The sequence below is a fragment of the Telmatherina bonti genome, assembly GCF_933228915.1.
Source record: "Telmatherina bonti genome assembly, chromosome: 12".
NCBI classification, from domain to species: Eukaryota; Metazoa; Chordata; class Actinopteri; order Atheriniformes; family Telmatherinidae; genus Telmatherina; species Telmatherina bonti.
Window position 1 is genome coordinate 31,556,773 of NC_136610.1, and position 23,914 is coordinate 31,580,686.

The 23,914-nt window shown below is 39.0% G+C and overlaps 1 protein-coding gene across 1 annotated transcript; it reads right to left on the reverse strand.

The window, feature by feature from the left end:
* Nucleotides 1-22,351: 22,351 nt before the first annotated feature.
* LOC306763394 (homeobox protein MSX-2-like) lies at nt 22,352-23,731 on the reverse strand (the record flags this gene model as incomplete). The annotated part of the gene is made up of 2 exons (XM_079250186.1): nt 22,352-22,782; nt 23,452-23,731. The coding sequence occupies 2 exons, from the start codon at nt 23,729-23,731 to the stop codon at nt 22,352-22,354; spliced, it is 711 nt and encodes a 236-aa protein (XP_079106312.1).
* Nucleotides 23,732-23,914: the final 183 nt, after the last annotated feature.

The window sequence follows — 23,914 nt, forward strand, 5'->3', positions numbered from 1 at the left end:
TTCTTAGTGCAACTAATGACCTGAACTTGTCTCCCAGAGAGGAATTGGATTTGTTAACAAGGTGGTTAGGTCCAAAGTCATCTGAACAAGCTAAACACATTCGTGCTGTACACATCCTGAATCCTGCTGCGGGTGCCAAGATGGTCTGGCAACATCTTGAAGAGTGCTACGGCTCACCTGAGGCCATTGAGGATGCACTCTTAAAAAAGGTAGAGGACTTTCCAAAACTTACAAATAAAGACAATGTTAAGTTACAAGAGCTTAGCGACATCTTACTGGAGCTGAATTGTGCCATAGAAGATGGTGCTCTACCGGGGCTTGCTTACCTGGACACTGTTCGAGGAGTCAGACAAATAGTTGACAAACTTCCTTTTAACTTACAAGAAAGATGGTCAGCAGTGGGGATACAGTACAAAGAGGCTCATAATGTGTCATTCCCTCCTTTTTAAGTTTTTACGCAGTTTGTGCAGCAAAAAGCAAAAATGAGGAACGACCCAAGCTTTACTGTGTCCAATGCCACCAGTTATGTTGCATCTCACTCAGAAAAACTGAGGCCCTACAGCCGCAAAACTACTGTGTCAGCACACAAAACGGACATTGTAGCAGAACCAAACCAGAATAGTCTCAATCCGAAGAAAATGGAAGAACCAGATCGCCAGTGCCCTTTGCACAAAAAACCTCACCCGTTTAAGAAGTGTAAGCTCTTCAGAGACAAACCAGTTGAAGAAAGACAGGCCTACCTGAAAGAGCATCACATCTGCTACAGGTGCTGTGGGTCTGTCCAACATATTGCAAAAGACTGTAAAACAGTGATAAAATGCATCGAGTGTGACAGCCCTAAACACTTATCAGCGATGCATCCTGGTCCTGCTCCAGCTCCAGCTCCAAAGAGCACCACACCAGCATGCAATGACAGCAAAGAGCAAACTGAGAGCTCACCCTCAGTCATCTCAAAGTGTACAGAGGTATGTAGCCAAAGCAATAGCCCACGTTCTTGTTCTAAGATCAGTTTAGTTAAAGCATACCCTGCAGGTCAAAAAGAGAAAGCAATAAAAATGTATGCTGTAATAGATGAACAGTCTAATAGGTCACTAGCTAAGTCAGAATTCTTTAGTCTCTTTGACATAGAAGCTAAACCAACTCCATACACCTTAAAGACTTGTTCTGGAAAAGCTCAAACATTTGGAAGGAGAGCTGTTAACTTCTTTCTTGAGTCCATAGATGGAAAGGTCAATGTTACGGCTGCCTGTATTGTTTTTCAGTTTACTAATTCTGAACCTTCAGCTGGTATTCCTGCTCAAACACAACTCTGATTGCTGCCTCCTGGCTGGGATTGGTCCTTCATGTCACCTGCTCATCTCCACCCTGCCCATTGGATAATTGGAACTCCGGACTCAGCTGACTCCACTAATCACCAGGACTTAAAAGACACCAGGAGTCTTTCATTCAACGGCTACCACTGGCTCAGTCGTGGTCTGCCCTCACCCTGTGTTGTGACTCTAACGTGTTGTAGTTCTGGAAGGACTTTTTGACTTTGTATAAAATCCAGTCCTGTTATGTCTGTTAGTTTTTGTTTTGGAATAGTTAAACCAATGCTGTATTTTGTTGGATAACCACTTTACGGGCTTGTTTTGCTTTTGGTTTGGCTATTTTGAGGCCATTCCTGGCCTATTCTTGCCTTGTCTTCCTCCTTGGACAATAAATCTGTCTTGGTCCACATGTACACCTGGCCACAGGTTTTTCTTTTGTGCGGCTCAATTGCCCTAGCAGAGTCTGGGTCGTAACAGTCAACATCCAGCTACCCCCTTTAATCGAATGTGATTCTGTTCCGGATGATAGATCTGAGATACCCTCTCTGGAGATTGCACAGCATCATTCACATCTGCTTCCAGTGGCAGATAAAATCCAACCTGTTGATCAACATGCTCCAATCCTCTTACTCCTGGGTCGAGACATCCTCAGGGTACATAAGGTACGCGACCAAATCAATGGGCCCAATAACGCACCCTATGCCCAAAGGCTAGACTTAGGTTGGGTTATCATGGGGGAAGTGTGTTTAGGAAAAACACATGGTCAGTCAGAAGTCAATGTGTACAAAACGCACACCTTGGACAACGGCCGAGCGTCCTACTTCGAACCCTGTCCAAACATAATTCATGTCAAAGAGAATTATGGTGTCGCTGTAAACACTACGCTTAACACAGACAACCTGGGACACTCTGTTTTTGTTAGATCGGAATGTGATTGCAAAAAAGCACTGTCTATTGATGACAAAGCATTCCTGAATATAATGGACAATGAAGTTAGTCAAAATCAAGAAAATAGCTGGGTGGCACCGTTACCTTTTCGCTCTCCAAGGAGAACACTTCCAAACAACAAAGAGCAAGCCCTAAAACGCCTACACTGTCTCCGAAAGACTCTAGAAAAGAAACCAGAAATGAAGGATCATTACATCCAGTTTATGCAGAAAATGTTAGATTATGATCAAGCTGAACCTGCCCCTCCCCTGCCTGAAGGTAAAGAGCATTGGTATCTGCCCACATTCGGTGTATACCACCCACAGAAGCGAGAACAATTACGAGTCGTGTTTGATTCTAGTGCAGATTGTGATGGGATATCCTTAAACCAAGCGCTTCTTAGTGGACCAGATTTAAACAACTCGTTAGGAGTGCTGTTGCGCTTTCGTAAAGAGCCCATTGCCCTGACAGCTGATGTGCAGCAAATGTTTTACTGCTTTGTAGTGCGTGAAGACCACAGGGACTATTTGCGCTACCTATGGTATGAAGACAATGACATGACAAAAAACATAGCTGAGTTCAGAATGAAAGTTCATGTGTTTGGAAACAGTCCATCTCCCGCTGTTGCCATCTACTGCATGAGACGGGCAGCACAGCAGGGTGAACGAGAACATGGCTCTGATGCAAGACAGTTTGTTGAACGGCAGTTTTATGTTGATGACGGGCTCACATCACTCGCCACGCCAGAGGAAGCAATCGACCTACTTACGAGGACTCAAAACATGTTGGCAGAATCTAATCTACGCCTTCACAAAGTGACATCGAACTGCAGTCAAGTTATGGAAGCTTTCCCTGCCGAAGATCGTGCAAAGGATGTGAAAGACTTGGATCTAGGAGTGGATCCTCTCCCTGTACAGAGAAGCTTAGGACTCTGTTGGAACCTGCAATCCGACAGCTTTATGTTCAAAGTATCAAACGAGACCAAACCATTCACACGAAGGGGAGTATTGTCAACAGTTAATAGTCTCTATGACCCGCTAGGTTTTGCTACCCCCATAACAATGCAGGGAAAAGCGCTACTTAGAGAGCTGTCATCTGATCAGAGAGACTGGGATGCCCCCCTACCCCCTGAAAGGCACGAGATGTGGGTCTTATGGAAAGACTCTTTACAAGCTCTTGAAAACCTTCAAATACCAAGGTGCTACAGGCCAGGTACGTTAAGCACATTGAAAGTGAAAGAACTATGCATTTTCTCTGATGCCTCTACAGTGGCTATAGGAGCAGTAGCTTATCTGCGTACAGTTGACAGTGAAGGAAAGTGTCATGTTGGATTTGTCATGGGGAAGTCTAAACTTGCACCCCGCCCTGCACACAATACCACGCCTAGAACTCTGCGCGGCCGTGCTTGCAGTAGAAATGTTTGAGCTCATCAGAGATGAGCTAGACTTTAAAGTAAACAATGTGATGTTTTACACCGACAGTAGAATTGTTTTAGGGTACATAAACAACAACTCCAAACGATTCTACATGTATGTTGCCAACAGGGTTACACGCATTAGAACAACCACGCACCCTAGCCAATGGCATTATGTACCAACTGACCAGAATCCAGCTGATCAAGCCACTAGGTCTATGGCAGCAGCTGACCTGCAGAACAGTACCTGGTTCTCAGGTCCACACTTTTTGTATTCTGACACACACAGAGAATCAAACAACACCAGTCCTTTTGGGCTTGTCGAACCTGAAAATGACAAAGAGATACGTCAAGAAGTGAAAGTATTGAAAACTACGACATCAGAGCCACAGCTGGGCTCTGAGCGTTTTGGGAGATATTCTAGTAGGACCACACTGCAGAGTCGTAGCCAGACTTATTCATGTTGTAAAATCCTTCAAACAAATGACAAAAGAAGAAAAGGGATGGAAAAGTTTCAGCAAAATACCAAGCATGCAAGAACTCATTCAAGCCAGAGTAGTTATCATTCAAGCTGTCCAACAAGATTCTTACAAAGAGACGTTCAAAAGCCTTAAAGAAGGAAAACGGATAATCTCAAAACTTGACACACTAAAACAGTTCAATCCTGTAGTGGACAAGGACAACCTCTTACGAGTTGGTGGGCGTCTCTCCTGTGCCGACCTCACGGAGAACGAAAAGCACCCTCTGATTGTCCCATCGACCAGTCACATCGCAACATTACTAGTAAGACACTTTCATGAACAAGTGGCTCATCAAGGACGTCTCATAACGGAAGGCGCTATCCGTGGTGCTGGATACTGGATAGTTGGTGGTAAGCGCCTCGTATCTGCTGTCATTCATAAGTGTCTCATGTGTCGCAAATTGCGAGGTAAAATGCAGACCCAGAAAATGGCAGACTTGCCTGCAGACCGAGTCACCCCTGAACCACCTTTCACAACAGTAGGCCTAGATGTGTTCGGGCCATGGACAATTGTAACACGTCGAACTAGAGGTGGTTCTGCCCAGAGCAAACGATGGGCTGTCTTATTCACATGCATGGCTACCAGGGCTGTACACATTGAACTCATCGAGAGTATGTCTACTGATAGTTTTATCAATGCATTAAGAAGGTTCTTCTCTATTCGTGGCCCAGCCAAGCTTCTGCGTTCAGACAGAGGCACAAATTTTGTAGGAGCTTGTAAGGAACTAGGCTTAGATACAGAAAACGCGGCAGTAGGGAAGTTCCTGCAAGAAAGAAGATGCATTTGGACATTCAACCCCCCTCATGCATCTCACATGGGAGGCTCATGGGAGCGTCTCATAGGGATTGCCAGGCGCATTCTAGACGCAATGCTGTCACAAACTGAACAATCACGCCTCACTCATGAAGTCCTAAGCACCTTTATGGCTGAGGTGATGGCAATTATGAATGCAAGGCCTCTCATTCCCATATCCACAGACCCAGACTGTCCTGCAATACTCACCCCAGCGACGTTATTAACACAAAAGGCAAGTGCAGTTTATGCTCCATCTGGGAACTTCTCTTCGGGGCAGTTGTTTGGGAAACAGTGGAAACATGTTCAACATCTTGCAGACACCTTTTGGAAAAGGTGGAAAAGAGAATATTTGTCCACCTTACAAAGCCGTGCAAAATGGACAGACACTAGACCTAATGTCACAGAAGGAGATGTTGTGCTGCTTAAGGACTCCCAAGTCAGCAGGAACGAATGGCCCATGGGACGAGTAGTAAAAACCTTTCCCAGTGGTGACAAGAAGGTCCGCAAGGTGGAAGTACGAATTGCACGTGGAGGGACTGTTAATGTACTCCTCAGACCAGTTTCAGAGATCATTGTTTTGCTTTCAGAGACTGAATGAACATTCCTTGATGCCAAATAACTATATCTGTTTAATCTGTTTAAGGAAGTTGTTGTGATGTTTAATGGTGATAGAATATCATTGTATCAAGCGGGGAGTGTCGTGCCTTTTGGCCAAGGACCGTACTAATTCTATTTTGTTCATGATGTACATAAATAAGGTTAAAACACAAGAGTTCATAGTTAATAAATATTAAGAATGAGTCCATGCTTAAAAGGGTTAAATATGTTAAAATCGAAAATTAGACAGCGTAAAACATCTGTATTGCAAACAATCTTTGTGATATCGATCATACCTTTACCTGAGCGAGTGAGCGCTCTTAACATAGAAAAGGTCTTTGACGTATTTTGCCTGGTAAAGTAAAGCAGCAGCTCATATACACGCTAAATGTACCCTCATACGCTTGTACCTTGGGAAACCTTCGTCTTTGTAAGTATTAATGTTAAGAAAACACTGGCATATGTGTTGGTATTATTCTTGTTGCTAGAAATATGTTGGTAATGTGATATGCACATGAGGTTTGAGCTAGGCCACCAACTTCCACTGTAGCATTGAGATGTGTGTGTCAGCCAGTAATTTGTTTTTCTTTTCTGTATGTTTCAGCTACAAAAGAAAAAATGGAAATGCAAATATAATTCATAAAAAATCTTCAATAAGAAACAAGAAAAGCAAGCCTTGTGTGGAGAACTTTTTTAAAAATATTTGCTGCTTTGTTCGCTGGCTGTCTAACTTCACATAGGCACGTGTTGTGAGGACAGCACAATGTTTGTTCTTTATGTTCGCAGAGACAAAAGAAATATGATAGTTTAAGTAAAAGTACAGATAATCCTGCTGTTATTTGTGTGTGTACGTGTGTAGGTGTGTGTGTACTTCTTTAAGACCTGCAGCAGTCACCTGGGGATTCGACTGTATGATTGTCCTGTTTGGTCTTTGAATAGCCAGTAGTCCACTTACTAACATAGGGATGGCCAACTCCGGTGGGAAAGTGTTTGGAAGTGTCACACCTGAGTTAAAATTCCCAGCACATAAAAGACCGAAGCTCTCGAGGACCAGAATACCCCCCCCCCCCCCCCCCCCCCCAGACATGCATGTTAGGTTCATTGGTTACTCTAAATTGTAGGTGTGAGTGGTGCTGCGATGGACTGGCGAACTGTCCAGGGTGTACCCTGCCTTTTGCCCAAAGACTGCTGGGATAAGCTCCAGCTTCCCTGGACCCTTTGTTGTAGTATGTGGTTGGGATAATGAATGAAGTGGGTGTGAGTAGTTGTTTGTCTCTGTGTTGATCCTGCAGTGGATAGGTAACATGTTAACTTGTTCATTGCTAGCTGTAGTCTGGAATCAGCAGTATAGAAAATGAATTAATTAAGCACAATGCCATTGTTACTGCAACTGTTCATTATACTTAAGTAAATCTACAGGAGGTTTTTTGCTTGTTTGTTTGTTTTTATGAACCAAACTTAATTTAATAAGATTCATGCTTAGAAAATACAAATCAAGGTCGGTTTATGGTCCTGTTATAACCCCAGTTAGACTCCAGAAACATGGGGGTGACTATGGGATTGCTATTTTGAATAATTTGGATACATCTACTGCTGTAGACGGTGGAACCTCAAATGTCCTGACACATCAGAACTCACATGCTGTATGTAAAAGCACTTTGAAAGAAAGTAAAGATGTACTAGAAACCTTAACTTTTCATCTGTGCCTCAAGAGCATCTTTAGGTTTTCCAAAGTGCTTTGCAACTCATTTCCTGACCCAATATTCTTGCATTTCCCCTCAGGGTCCAGCATGGATCTCTCATCCTCACAAACACACGTTTTAGCATGTTGCTGCCACTTGGGGAATGTCGCAAAAGCATGAGGAACATTTTGATGCGTTGAGTAGTACTGCTGTGGGAAAGACAAATCTTCATGGCAGAGTGAAATCACCCAGTGCAGCTGTTGCATGTGCAAACAGAGAGTCTATGATATTGGCATAGCATCATCAACAAGGCTAGACTGCCTGTTGCAATGACTGCAAAGCTGTAACACTGCAGTGTGGTTAGGCCAACTGCAGGGGTTATCAAACAACCACTACGGTCACAGTGTTGTTGACAGTTGTTGACAGCTGAAGCTGGCCTACTTTCTTTCAGCAAAGAAGGAAAATAAGCCTCTGCTCCTGTGACTTGGTGAAAATCCACATTACAAAGCTCAGCTTTGTAAAAAAGCTGCTACAACAAAAGGGTGGCACACATTTTAAGGTGACATGAGCCTATATATATATATAAACCTTAAATTTCTGTAGCTGGGAGGATGCACACACTTTTATCAATGATGTTTGATCTTATCAAGTTGTTTTATTCAGTTTGGGAAAATATTCTGACCTCCAGTGCTGTAGGTGAGTGCTTGGGCACAAAGTGGGCACAGTAGAGGGCGCCAATATCTGCCCTACTGAGAACACCTCGAAGTTGTGATCCTGATGTATTTATTCTGGGGTCTGTGTCATTGTGGTGATTAAGTCATATATGCATTATATCATATATTATATACCTTGAAAAAGTCACAAGACCTGTAGTTTGTTTTTCAAACTGCCCAGAAATTTGTGCAGAAATACTTAAAACAGCAATGCTCAACAAAACGACAAAAGGGACATAACAGGAGAGAAGAGCAATGATACAAACAGTTATATTAGTATAGCTATCCACCAGTTTTATATGTATCTACACTCTGACATCTCTTTATTTTTCCTTTTATTTTACATTTCTACAACTGAATTAACTTAAAAATAACAAATGAAGGATAATTTCTCATCAACCAACACTTTCTTGCGCTGTCATAGATTTACTTTCATTAGAAATGGGCTGAAAATGGAGTCAATTTGACCTTTGTTAAATTAGACCTGATCAAATCTGTTACTGATTTATTGGTTACATAAATGTTTGTATCTCTCTCATTTCTAGTCCACCAAAAACTGTCAGCGAAACAAGGTAGAAAATCATCAGTGAACCATGTCAAATGAGTAATAAGCTACGACAGTGAATACTGAACAAATTATACAATGAATAATAAGCTGGGTGCAAATGAGGCTGGCAGATGAATAGTCTTCTCAATAGGGGTGATGTCTATTCCAGCCGTGCTCTGCAGCTTAGCTGGAGAGACGTGCTGTCTGGCAGAGACGGCTCTCAGCAGAGAACATGCTATAATGATGCCAGTGTTAATGTTCATGCTGGTAGGATGCCCCACAGGTGAATTCAGACGTTGCTAATGCTTATCAGCTAGCTTGTAGGGGAGAAGAGATGTGTCTCTCTTCTTTAAAAGAACAAAATCAGCAGTAGGGACTGACAGAAATGGAAAAACAAAGTGATTTCTGTTAAAACAACACAAAGAAAGTGGGAAGTTGTGCTTCCTTCCACATGAACTTATTAGAGGTGATAGATGCTATTTGGCCTGAGCATGCAATTATAAGCACTCCTGACTGTGACAGGACTGGGACTGGTTATTATACACACTGAAACACGTCTATTGCAGAAATCATGCTCTTTGTAAATGCTAAATTATTGCATGTTGTAGTTTTGTCTGCATTTATGTTTCAATTCTCTCTAAAGAATGCTCAGTCATTTGTTAACGTTGAATAAGACAGCATGTGACATGTGGTCCTTTGCCAAAGGCTGTTTGGAAAACGCTATACATCGCATCTTGCACATCTTGTGGTAATGTGTTCTTACATAGAGTTTCCTTCTTAAGGGCAACACAAAAATGAGAAGGTAATCCATGCAGTTTTCATGAACAAAATTAAAACTCTTTGGTTAAAAACACTCAAGCTATAATTGGGATTTTCTTTTTGAACAAAGAATAATAGCATCAAATTTCATTATCCACATTTGTCCTTTTTTTTTGCAAACATTTTACTGCTTTTTAAAAATAACACAAGGTCTCCTATTTCAACTTCATATCTTAATTTCAATCCTTTTGTTTAACTATGCAGTATGTTTGGGCATGTAGCCAATTTCAAGGGACAATATAAATGAATATGGTGTCCTGGAAAGAAAATTATATGAATAAGTATTCATTTGTTTTTGTAATGATGGTGGAACATGGTGTGTTTAAATGAAGTTTTGCAATCAGTGAAAAGTAAAAAAAAAAAAAAAAAAAAAAAAAAAAGATAAATAAAGGTTAGTTTGTAACGATCAAAACAATCATTTCCAGGTCATGTTTGGAGTTTCCAGGGAGTTGGGAAGGTTTTGCATATGTTTTTAGAAAACTTACTTTAAATGAAAACTTCACATGTTAAATGTCTGCACGTTCCACAAACGGGTCAGGAGCTGTATCGTGACAAAGGAAATTAACTTGCCACAGTTTTAGCACAGTGTCTTCACAACTGCTGTGATTTAGATTAATATTCATATTTAGATATTTTGCTTTGTTTGATTTGTTTTTGTTGCAACCTGTGATTTAAATAAACACAATTTTTAATTATTTGCAATCCTCCTAATCAAAACAGGCCGAAATTAAATTTTAAAAATTCTGAAAAATGTTAAATCTGGAAAGTGTAACTTAATACTATACAGGTTATTTTGAATAAAGTTGCTATTGTGCAAGTGTCACATGGTCAGCGTCGTAAATGCCTGCTGCGAAGGACCTCAGTCAGCAACACCACCGCAAGCAGGACAATGAAGATCAAGTGTTCCTAACGCATCTGGGACAAATTTGCTGGATTACTGATTTGTATTAGGATGTTTCAAATATCCCACAGAGCCATATTAAATCTTTTCTCACAAAAAGCATTGGAAATGATACAACATGTCTGCCCAGAAAGAAAAATCCCTGCACCTCACTGACAAGTCCTGGACATTAAGAGAGGTTAGAAAGCGGCTAAAGATAACCCTGCAGGAGATGTAAAACTCCACTGTGGAGACTGTAGCATCAGCAGATGAAAGCACTTTCATATTTATTCTTTACAAATCTGAGCTTTATGGTACAGTGACCAGGAACAAAAGTAATTTCTTAAGAAGAAAATCAAACATAAAAGCAAAGAAACCATCTAAGAGACTCACCAAGCATGTAGAAGAAGGCTATTCAGTCAGATGTGAGAACTCAAGTTTTTAACCCCCTGCAAAAAAAAAAAAACATAAACAAACAGACCCAATCCTGTACCTCTGATGACAGGATTACAGAATGAATGACATAACACGTCATTTGGGGACATAAGCAAATTATTTAGGAAAACATATTTCTGTCTTCCACAGAATTAAAACTGGGATCCTCATCTCATAAAACAAGGGTTTATAGTGGCTGTCGCATTACCACAACCTCAAACATGGTTTAAGTCAGTTATTAGCAGAAATAACAAAAACAAAAACCTTTATATTTATGATATGAATATTAAAATACACAGTAACATTTAAGAATCAAGGTGAGCCTCAGATTTAAAACAGTACATTAGTATAGCACAACACGGCCGCCAGATCATCATTTTGCAGTCATGATGCTGGTCAGGACAGGTTGAAAAAAGAAAAAAAAAAAACATGGTTTATGGGAAGTATTTAAAGTTTGAGTAATAATCATTTTAGTTTATTGCATAGAAACATACTGTATGTGTTTCTAAAAACACTTCAAAAGACACTGTTGCTACAGTAAGGCCATTACTTTTTCTGTGATTTTTTTATTCAGGATTTTTATAGAAGGTTTGATATCAGAACACAGAGCCAGGTGTTAAAACCAACTCTGCTTCTAATAGTGTTATTATACACAGGCATGTTGCTCTTAAACTAACCCATGCATCTGGTTGCGGATCAGAGAACTAATTGGATAACTATTTTGCATTCATTATAGAAATACATCCACCCTGAATGCAGAAGTCGGGCTGTTTGCTCAAGCTGAGCTGAAAAAAAAGAAAACAGATTAATGTGAAGAGCCAGACTGCACACCAGCTCAGAAAATTAGATTAATGTTTGGTGGATTGAAGTCAAACACAGGACTAACGCACACTATGTGTAAAACACACTGTGGAATCACTGCAGAGCCAATTTCATGATAGTTAAAAGACTATGGCACGAATAACAGGATAACCAAAGTCACATTATTATGGGTATGAATACTTGATAGATTTATTTTACGCAGACACATGTGTGGGAAATCCTCACCCTAATGGACACATTGCTTCTGCAGTTTGTCATTACTCTGAGTCTGCATCGAGGAATACATTCATTCCAACACCATGAGTGCATCACAGCAGAATACTAATGAAATCCATGTTGCACAATTTAATAATGATGACAACAATAAATGGAGCTGAAATGGTACCAAAACATCTTGTATTTGCAGTGCATGATTGTAATTTTACATCTGAACCTTATGCTTTAGTAAAAGATACTTTACAAAACTTTCTCACTTTAAAACTTTGTGTTCTGAACCTGCTTGATAGGACAGCTATCTCTTGAGTTTCCGTTCTGCCAAGTTGTCATAATGTTGATAAGCTTATATTAACTTTATTATACAACCTTATGTTCCAAGATACTGCGTGACATTCCAGCCAAGTGTTGCTTTAGGCCCCACGCCACATGCTAGCAAGTGGATATCAACACACATTTTGAACACACGGCGTGGCTGATCTAGCAAAGAAGCACAAGGACATAAAATTAAATTGACACAAGGAAGAGAAAAAAGAAATGGAGAAAGGGACAGAGCATAAGATGACACAAGAGCTAAGTTTCTGTACAGCACTTTGGTCAGCTGTATGTTGTTTTTAAAGTGCTTTATAAATAAATATGGTATAGTATGGTATGGTATGGTATGGTATGGTATGGGAAGTGAGACTTTACTTGCTGGAGAGAGCTCACAGTACAGGTAGGATGCAAGATGGATGCCATATTAACCTTTGATAGCGGATGTGTCACTGAGAAAATCTGCAAAAGTTTTATGTTTGAAACAAACCAACCCAAATTAATCCTCATTTTCTTGTTATTTTAAAATCTACTTATAAACTCCTGATTCTTTATGTCTTTCATGTTTGGTTGAATGATCAGTGGCACATTTTCCACAGCAAAGATAAGTTAAAAACCAATACTTACTTAATACTCAATACTTATACATGAATTATTCAGACTTTAAATGTCTGGGAAGCATGATGTAATACTATTAATATAATCGACTGATCAGAAAGTAGAAAAATACAGAGTCGGGGCGGGGGGACACAAACAACAATCATTGGTGGCAATGCCCATGAGAGCATAAATGCTTGGTAAATTTCTGTGACCCTGCTCTGCACATTTGAAAAGGGGATTAACAGAGCTGGAGCAAAGTACAGAAGAGCACTCAACAACAGACATCCCACTCAAGCAATGGCACAGCGACAAGCTGAATAAACATCCCCAACAGAGAGACAGAAAAAGGAGGGAGGAGAGGGGAGCAAGATAAGGATGATGGGATGGGAAAAAAAAGTCTGGTTCACAAAATGAAGGCAGATTGTTACAATAGAAAATAAGCTTCCAAGTTGCTGTGGTTTATTTGCTCTTTGCAGGAAGGACACTTAATCTTCACAGATAATAGGATGTTTGCTTTTAATTCTGTAATTTGAATCTGTTGAGACTTAATGCTGCTTACACGTTTACGTTTTAGAAGGGATATAACTTTGCTAAATTCCCCACAAATCTTTATTAATATGGTGGTGCATGAGGTACATAAAGGGAAGAGATTAGGTTTAATTTCAGCCACATTTTCCAGATTTATCCGGAGCATCAGTCAAGCTTAAAATTTAAAAGGGAATGAAAACAATAATGATAAGTGGGACTGAGACTGCAAAGGCTTAATGATTATGTTATTTAACGCATGACAGAGTACTTCTAATACTACTGCAGCATAGTTTCTTTAACTATTTGATTTATGTTGGATCATTAGCGCTGTGGATAAAACTCTTTGTGTCGTCTGAAAGTGAGCGTTGTAGAAATTCAAAATTATTTACAATTGGTATGTGATTTAAGTAACTAGTCATCATTTCAGTGCTGATAAATGTAAAAAAATAAAATAAAATAAATAAATAAAATAAAAGCTGACCAGTAAGGAAAACCAAAAACATCACCTCACTCAGACAAGCCAGGAACAGAAATATGGAAGCATTCACTGGTGCAATGTCATGATACTGGTTTTTTTAAACTCCATAATAGGGAAGAAGTCAGCAAACAGAATTTGGTCTATTTTAGGAGGAGCTTGTCAAACATAACCACAGCAGGAGCCTCTTATACCCTCTGGAAAGCTCAGATGGGACCACAGGAGCAGGCATAACTGAGCTCATGGGCACACACACACACACACACATGCGACGAGCAGAGACACAGCTGGGAGATGTGGCATTTCGAGTCCTTCATCAGGTCATGGTCAGAGAACCAAAACTGTTATCACGTTCACAGTGGAGTTTAAGAGAGTATTACACTCAATACAACTGAAAGCTCAGGTCTTTCTCTCACCTTCAGATATTCATCAACAAACCAGGAGACAAACCCATACAGGCATCTGTTCATACTGTAATGTGCAATTAACAATGCAAACCTAAATGGGAAAAAAATTAGATGTTACTAGAAACAGTACATTTCCTTTCTCTGCATTTCTGAGAGTGTAAACCCAGCAAACCTTTGCAAATGTGTGAAAAGATCCTTAAACTGTCCAAAAAGTAAGCTCCTAAACCAAAGTCTGCAATTTATCACATCAAATAATTCAAGGAATCTGTACATAAAGCCAAAAGGTGCACGCTTGAGCTACCACTCAGCCTTTCAGACCTCCACTTCCTCCTATGATTTATTCAGCTTCAGCAATACTGAAATGTGCACCATCTCAAGGTTCTTTAGTTTCAAGTTAAAAATGATAAGTCCTGCCAGCAGCTCTGTGAGGGACACTTTCATGGTAATTTGGAAACCAGTTAGCTTTTTTTGTAATGACTTTGTTTCTGGGGCAACAACCCATATCTTTGGGCTTCCAGTGAAGATGGCAGGTTTCCAGATAAATGACGTCCAGACAAAGGTTTCTGTTCTGTGCAGTAGTTATACATGCAAAAACATTCAAATATACATAAGCAAATAAAAGGCTAAATCACTGTCAAGTGGAACCAGATGGTGTCAACAGTAGCTATGTTTTCATGGACAAACGTCTTCAGATGGAAATCAATCTGATATCTGATAATAATCTGATTGATAATCAATCAGATATTCTAGCGGACATGTTTACATGGACGCCAGATGTAGGGATCCATCAGTTGTGTTTACATGATGGAGAGATTTAATGCGAATATAATGATGTGAAATGTGGGGTAACTGAGTAGAGGAAGACAACAAAAAAGATTTGATCAAGTTGTTGTTTTGAGCTTGTTAACCCTTAACTCTTCCAGAGTTCCCAACAGCTCCGCCAATCTGTTTTGCTGTCTCTATTTTCTTGGTTTTTTTTTTCCCTGAAACATCACCTAAACATCACATGGTTCAAAGCCTGCGCTAAAAGTACGCACACCACAGATCTGATCAGAATGAGAGGATACATGGTTATTCTTTTCCTTGTGATTAGATCATGATAGGGTTTAAAACACCCCTCTTGATCGAATTGAAAATTAATTCCAATCAAGGTCAATTGGATAAGCGGAGGAGTTTACATGATGTGAATTTATTATGTCTTGAGGCTCAGTCAGATTAAAAGTGCTCCATGTAAACACAGCTGGAATCCTTGGTCCTACACAATGTTTGCCTGTCTGCAATTAAAGCTTGTTAAAAAGTGATTGGTTTCTACCACCCAGACCTCAACAACTTACAATACGGAAACCCAAAATCTTGCCTCTTGTTGAAAAATTCTTCACATTCCTCTTAAAAAAACTATCTATACAGGCTGCACAATCAGTTTTCCTGTGCTCATGACCTTATCTCAGCCAACAGCACTGAGACATTTGAGCCAAGACCAAAAAAATCAACTGGTCAGACACCAAAGCAACATGTGGGATCCAAGCTTCAAGTGGTTGAGAGGGTATTTAAGTAAATTCAGATTCTGTGTGGACACAAAGGGTTTACGACATACAAGCACTGAAAAGATAAAGTGGCGGAGAGGAAGTGAACCTGACCGGTTTTTCTGAGGATCGTGTTAATCCCCTTTAATTGTCTTAAATGGAAGTCTGCTCTCTTGCTTCGACCCCCCCCTACTGCTGATCAATAATTCAATGTGTGACGGTAGGGGTGCGCCAGGCAGGCATGCTTTGCTGCATTAAACGGCTCACAAAAAAAGACCACTGGAAGAAAGATTTTCTAGTATTAAATCCAGTAAAGGTCAACGTTTTACGAGAATCTAAAAAATGAAAATAAACACAAGCCTCTCAAAATCCTTTCATGATGCTCGAGGCTCAAATCATGGATGTCGTGAGGCAAAACTGTCTTTAAGCCAAAATCTTAAGCCTGCTAACTTCAACTTAAACCCATTACATCACAGATAAAACATGCAGGCTAACTTCTTCATGCCATAATGACATGTTCCAGATCACATCTTAAAGAGGCCAGCATGTGGTAGTTATACATTCTGATCATTTTTATATCATTTATCTTCATGTTGATAAAATGATTCATATCAACGATGAGGTTAAGTGTAGTCTGGGAGTCGTGACAGATAGCAGTCACATAATAAGCTCATGAAGACTCAAGTGAAGGCTAGTTTAGGCTATAATCTTATTCTAACTGCAGTCCTAATGAGGTGGGAATAAGTTTTGACCGTTTCAAACTGTTTTTATGCATACATCGTCTACACGCTAAGCTCCAGCAGGGATTGCCAGAGAGGGGTGTGGGCCAAGGCCTTGAAATGAGTAAAAATGCTCTTGGAAGAGGAATGAATTGTAAACTGTTCGTGCCGACTTTGGTACTCTTTGGGGCTTGTTTGCCCTCTGCAGATTAATTAACATGAAAGACAACATGAGCTTATTAAAGAATTTCCCAAACACCTGATTTCAGTTTTCAGTTTTGTCATTTCTTTTTATTTCATTTTCAAAATTTTATTGAAACTGTATTATTTTGTTGTTAAAATATAACTTTGGTGCTCTTTTTTTTTTTTGTTTTTTTTGTTTTAACTAAATTGTTTATCTACAATTTTCTTCTAAGAATTTTCCCACTTTTGCAGCAGGGTTTTTTCAAAGCAGATAAATGCAAAATGTCACATCACAACACAGTGACCCTTTCCTCCATTTGTGCTATTAAATCTGAGTGAACCAATCTGTCTGTTTGAGAGTATCTGAGAGCATATCTTATGTCAGTAGTGTGTTATTAAAATACCAGAAAGAGTTGGGCGACTAGGTCTCTTTCAGTAGAAAAGAAGCCTTGGGGAAGATTAATGAGTCACAGGATCTCAGGAGACGGAGCGGACACACGGATCTGTAAGGAAACACAGACAATGGTGAAGGCTTCAGATGGCACTGCTCTGAAAAGGATATGACACGGGGTGTGAAGCTCCCACAGGGCAACGTATGGGATGTCGCTGCTGGAAGCTAATTCAGTTTGCATTCAAGTGTCCAATCTGAAGAGTCCCTTAGGAAAACAGACTCTGAAAAAATGGGATATTTTGAAGTGTTGTGGTGAATTAAATGCGGACAAACTGAGGAAAAATGTGCTAAAAGAAAAAAGTCTTATAAATGGTCAAAAATATGCAACTTTATTCTGCTCTTTCATGTTAATAACAATATTAACTTCAGATGTGTTCGTGTCAGTCCTTCAAAGGAACATCAGGACTCCAGAGAAGGCAAACATGCATGTCAGTGCAAACAACACCAAACTGTTGCTTTGCAGGGGGCTTGAAAAATTTTCCTACAATAACACTCCGTGACAAAGTAAATACACAGCAGTTCAGGCAAAAAGATGAAGACATATGGGGGGGGACACCATGAAAAAAATGGATGGAAAAATCCAAGTTTAAAACTTTTAAACATCAAAACTAACATAAAAGAAAAATATCCTGGAGTGTGTTGTTCTAATTTCTGCTATGATCTCTGTGTTCAGTGCCCCAGATCTTTGTTTAAAAAAAGAAAAAGAAAAAAAAGAGACAGAGAGAAAAGCTTTCAATCTCACAAGCTCAAAGCCAAAGCTTTTAGGTGTGTCTTTATGTTTAAATGGGTCATGTTGTTTGGCCAACCGGCTTGAGGGAAATGTCTCTTGAAAACCAGCTGAAAGAACTAAACAAAAGAAAGAAACTGCTAGAGGTGGAATTACTCAAGGTCTGCATGTGCATGTGAGCATGCACGTTTCAGTAAAGATCAAATTCCCCCAGTGAGGAATCCGTGAACTTGTGCATTCTCTTATGCTTTCATAATGAGCACACAGATGAATGATAACAGCAAAGGGAAGAAGTTTGACTTTAAGTATAATTAGATGAAGACTGCTGACACCTTTTTGTACCTTTCATATAAGGCCTTTTAATTACGTTGAGACAGAAAAAAAGAAGTTCAGAGATGCAGAATCTGAAATTTTACAGCAAAGATGGAGGACAAGGCAGGGACTGTGCAGGGAAGCACACCTGTTTTACAGCTTTGAAGACAAGATGAAAGCCCTTCCTCTTATTTATTATAGCACTTTGAACATGTCAATGTATAGTGGCTTTCAGCATGCTGTAACCTTGGAACACACATTCAAGTTGACAAAAAAATGTATATATATATATATATATATATATATATATATATATATATATATATATATATAAAACATTTACAAACAAGTATCTGTCATGAGTGTAGTACAGAAAAAGGTCCACATACAGAAAATGTGTCATCATCATGTGATCAGTGGAGCAAAGACTGAATTAGCTTTATGATTCACAACAACAACAAACATGACTTCATGTTCATCAACTCCGTTGTCATAGCCAAAAAGCGGCTATGAGTTTGTTTTGGCATGTTTACATATATCTATATGTAATGTATATAACATATAAAATAGATAGATAGATAGGCAGAAATGTGACATGTGAAACAACAGGGTTTCACATGTCACATTTATATATATATATATTCATTCAGTCATTCATTTTCCGAACCGCTTATTCCAATTATATATACATATATATATATATATATATATATATATATATATATATATATGTATATATATATATATATATATATATATATATATATATATATATATATATATATATATATATATATATATAAAAAATCTAACCCAGACACTTTCTCCTAACCCTGTTGTTTCACATGACACATTTCTGCCTCCTTTTGTGAGAAGTGCAGTGGTTCTTCATGTTGTTTCTCTGTCTTTCTTTTTTTTTAACCGGAGTGCTATGGAGCAGGAAGTGTATCTGAGCTAAGCTGCGTGCGTTTGGATGCTGAAAGGTTGATCTGAATCTCAGTTTCTGCCTAACAGGCTGGGACAGGAGAGGAGATGGGGAAGTGAGAAAACCCACAGTGACTTTTCTCTTCGTTCCACGCAATGGCTCCGACTGCTTTCTTCAGCCTTGAAAAGATTTTAACAGAATAAATTAATTCATAAATCATGTCCTGTCATGTTGAATGACACAGCTCCCTGGTAGAATTAAACAGCTGCTTATTTCAGTAAATATCTTAATCTTTTTCAATATAAATGAGAACAGGCGAGTCACTTGGTCTCAATCCGATTATGTTTCATTTACAATAAGAGAAAATCTGATGCATTATTCAGTGCAATGATACATGTGTAAGAAACTCAGTTTCTTTTACTTTAAAAAAAAAATCCATAACTCAAGGTACAACAAAGTACATCTGAAAGTGTAATCTTTAATTCACCAGATTACTCAAAATGAGTTTAACAGACATTTCCTAAATAATGCAGACTTTAAAGTTAACCAACATATAAACTCTGTCTAATATGTTATGGTATTAACTACAGTATTCTGATCAATGCCTTGAAATACTCAAGAACTAGACACCGAATGGCCTTTCTGACTTTCAAACAGCAACAGATAGGAAGCTGCTACACCTAGTGGACTTTGGTAACAACTGCAAGAATTTATCAGGCTCACACGGAGCTTATCACGACACACAGATCGCTTTCAAATCTGTTTGTCTTTCTTAATTAGATAATAAGAGTTAATGCACGACAAGTTATTGCTGTAAATTAACTCTGAATAGGCTCCTTATACAAGCAGAATGCAAGAAATAAAGCACTACAGATAAAAAAAAAAAAGGCTAATTAGTAAAGAAAATGTCCTCGTTCATATAATGCACTCCACCTACAATCTGTCCTGCCACTGGCACTATACTTAGAAAAACTGTTGAGGCAAATATAATAAGGATATAACTTAAATCAAACTGCTGAAATTAAATGAACCTAACTTCAGAAGTAGTTTGCATGCAAAGAAAAGAGCAGATTTGTCCCCCGTCTTCCTGATTGAAAACCAGTTCAAAGGGAATCAGTCAGCGTGGAGAGCAAGAGTGATTGCAGCCAAAAGCTGTTTCCGTGTACACTGCAGGCATGTGAGTACTGATTAAGATAGAGTTGAAAAATGGGAACTTATCCTTTAAGCCTCTATGAGCTTTGTTGGACTCCTTTGCCCTTTCAGCTAACGACATTATAAAGCTAAACCCTCATTGACTATTCAGCCTGTGAAACTCAGATTAGCTCAGTCAGAATTAGTGTAGCCTCTCAAGACATAATTTCTTAACAACATTCATTCCTTGTCGATTGTGTGTATCGATCTTTTGCTTGTTTGTTTTCAATTCTCTCTAAATGTTTGAGAATTATTAACCTTTTCCTTTCTTAGATGTGTCACTGAAACTGAAGCAGTGGCCGATCAAAGCCACAAAGGGCCTTACTTCAGTCATAATGCTGGTTTTAATTGCCAAATTGGAGGAAAACAAATGGACCATAAAATATGTGCTCATGGTAACAAGCTTTCTCTAAGTTTACAGGAGGAGAGAAACCATATAAGACCATTTTTTTGTTATCACTGAATCTGCACGTATAATTTCACAGAGTTTTGGAGCCAGAATTCTGGGACAAACGCTGTTAAAGCAGCAGTGACTGCGGCTGTGAGAGGATAGCAACAGTGCAAACTTCACAGAGCAAGACTTAATTAATCTTTAGAGCCAAATTTCAGAAAAGTTAACAAAAATCTAAATCTGCACTATGTTAGGAGCAACATTCTGCAATTATCTGTGAAAATAATCAGGCGCATTTGGCAGAATAAATGTTTGAAAGCATAACTTGGGCCACCTAGCTGAATGCCAAACTTGTTTCCCACAGACTACGAGAGCAGCAAACAGTCATACAGCAATATACCATGTTCTCAGTCTTCAGTGTAAAGCTCTAAAGCTGATTGGTAAGCGAGCAGCTCAGTGGTTAGACTAATGTTCTGTCACGCACAGCTTCATCAAAGGCTCCTTGGGTTATACATGTGGGAAGCCAATGTAAAGTTTCCCATGGACGGCCACTGCAGTAACAGGATGAAGCCAACTGTGTCGTTATTTTCCTCCATGTTACTATGACAGGGTTCTGTCAATAAGTTAAAGATAAACGCCTCCTTCAGCATTAAATCAGTCATTTGAGACTAGATTTGTGAAGTTACACATAAATAAACAGTGATGCCATCTAACAAGCTCGCACTTATTTTAAAAAAAAAAAAGATTTCTTTAAAGATTTGTTGGACTCAGCATAATCTAAACTGGTGGTTTAGAAATTTCCTGACCAGAAGTGACAGATAAAGTGGCCAGTTTGTGATGCAGTGAGCAGAGCTGTCACTTCTAGTGCAGGATGGAACTAAACCATTTATGATCAAGAGTTAAAAATCCATGATGTTGTAGAGGTACTTCTCACAGAAGACATCTCTGTTCGTAACTGCATGGCAAAGCACATCATTTAATAATGAAATGAATGCTGCACAATCATAACTAACAGGGAAACTGGAACAGAACAGTGACTTTATTAATTATTGGCAGCCCTTACGTGGGGTTGACTGTGCTGCGCGATGAGGGAGAGGAGAGGTCTGATCACAGCAGAGGTTTGGCAAACAGGATTTCTGGGAGAACATCGGCTCTAAACTGCAAACAACTAGCTGCTCTGAAGATTAACAACATGGAGAAAGCGATGAGAAGCACACAGCTGAAGGTAGGATAAACAAAAAGAGGAAGATGAGAGAAGCAGATGGGTTACCAGCTGAACATCTGTAGATTAGCTCATTATAGAAACACAAATCAAAGTTACTGCAGTCAGATTCAGCTTACCATGTAATTTATATGGCTTTATGTTTAATGCATCTTCAAACAAACAGAATAAGGGTTAATTAAATGTTTCATGTTAATACAATATGTATTAAATATTATCCTTTAAAAGAGTAATACGTATCAGTAAATATATGACTAAGAGCTATAACAAATAAATACATTATACACCATGTGGAAATACTCTTACTTTTGAGGATGTATTTATTGGTACGCACCAGCTTTAACTGAAATTCCTTAATTTTCCTGTATAAGCAGGGCTAGCAAGTGAAAAATACACTCAAATTATTCATGAAATACAACAAAAGGAGTGATAACTATGCAGACGGCTTCAAAACACACATTCTAAAATAAGAGACTATCTACAAACAGTAAATAAGGACTGTGTGGATGCTTTTTGGCCTCCAATGGATGGAGTATTTTCAAAATTAATGACTTTTATTAATAAAAAAAAATTAAAAAAAAAAAAAAGCACAAAAAAGATTCAACTCCACAAATCTCTAACAAAATGTTTTTTTCATATGGTGCACAGCTTAGTAATAGTCTTTTCTCTAATCTTTCTAAATAATTCCTTCAGTGCATTGCTGCTTCCTTTTAGGACAGAGGAAACAGACCATAGCCGAGCTGCGAGGCATACATGGCCAGGTGAGCAGCAGGGAGGAAGGGGGTGCGGCTGTATGAGCATCCAAGTCTGTACAGCCCTGCTGAACCAGCCTGAAGGTTCACACTTTGTGAAAAGGCAACAGACGAAAAGCCCGGATAGAACACAGCTTTGGACCCAGAATCAGCTGCTATCTTGAGTTTCTCCACCTCAGCCTCCTGAAGCCTCTTGGCTTTGGCTCGTCGATTTTGAAACCAGATCTTGACCTGGGTCTCAGACAGTGAAAGGGAGGAGGAGAACTCGGCCCGCTCGGAGATGGACAGGTACTGCTTCTGGTGAAATTTCCTCTCCAGGGCGAGGAGTTGTATTGTGGTGAAGGGAGTGCGAGGCTTGCGGTTGGTTTTGTGCTTCCTCAAGGAGCAAACTGTTGGATTAATGTGACATAAAGGTCAGAGTTTAATGATTTGATAAAACAGTATTTACTATATACCCTAATGACCAAAGTAACTAATTGCAGACTGAAATATGCTAATTATTCATTTAATAAACAAATCCTAACTGAAGCTTTTCCTGCATGTTTCTCGTTTTATGATAGATAAAATATTGTAATGAAAAGACTTTCTTATTAATCACCACCATCTCTAAGGAATTATGATGGAATAAAGTAATTTCCTAATTAAATTATTTTGCTTTGATTTACTGGTTATACATAGAAATTTACACAAAAAAAACTTTGGCATATATATATATATATATATATAAAACAAAAACTATATATATATATATATATATATATATATATATATATATATATATATATATATATATATATATATATATATAGTTTTTGTTTTTTCTTTTTTATTTCTTTCAATTTTTTAAGTATACACTTACAAAAAAAAAAAAAGAAGAAATACAGGATTAACTCCAAAATGTAACTTGACTTTTACTGATTCAGCTGCAGGTACACATGTTATATGTGTGTTTTTTCCCTCATACTTTTGGAGTTTTTACGCTTGAAACTGGGTAATTAACCAGTAAAATAGTTTATAAGCAAGATTTAACAGTAAAATCAGACGGAAAGTTGACTTACGAGCTGGTGTTGACATCTTTAAAGAGCCAGATACCCTAGATGGACTTCTTTGCTCCAGTGGCTCCGATTTAACAGAAAGTAAGAGATGGGAAATGTGATCGGGCCCGCGCGCGTGGTCACGTCCCGCCTGTCCGTCATCTTCCTGCGGGGACGTCCTGTCCGACATGAGGGCCTCAACGCTGAAGGGAAAACGGGACACCAGCTCTGTGTGCCTCCTCAGCGTCGCTGATTCCACATCCTTGTTGGAAAAGTCGCCTCTCAGGTCTCCAGTTGCAGACATGCTTTATTTTTCTCCTCTTCTAATTCCAGAGCGGAAAAGTCATGCCTTCAGTACACACATGCAGCCTTCAGTCAGTAAAAAAGAAACAAACAAAAACAAAAATAAATAAATTTAAAAAAAAAAAAAGACAAAGTAACTTTGTCTGAGTTGCCCCAAAGCTGACAAAAGTTGGTGCTGTAAGGA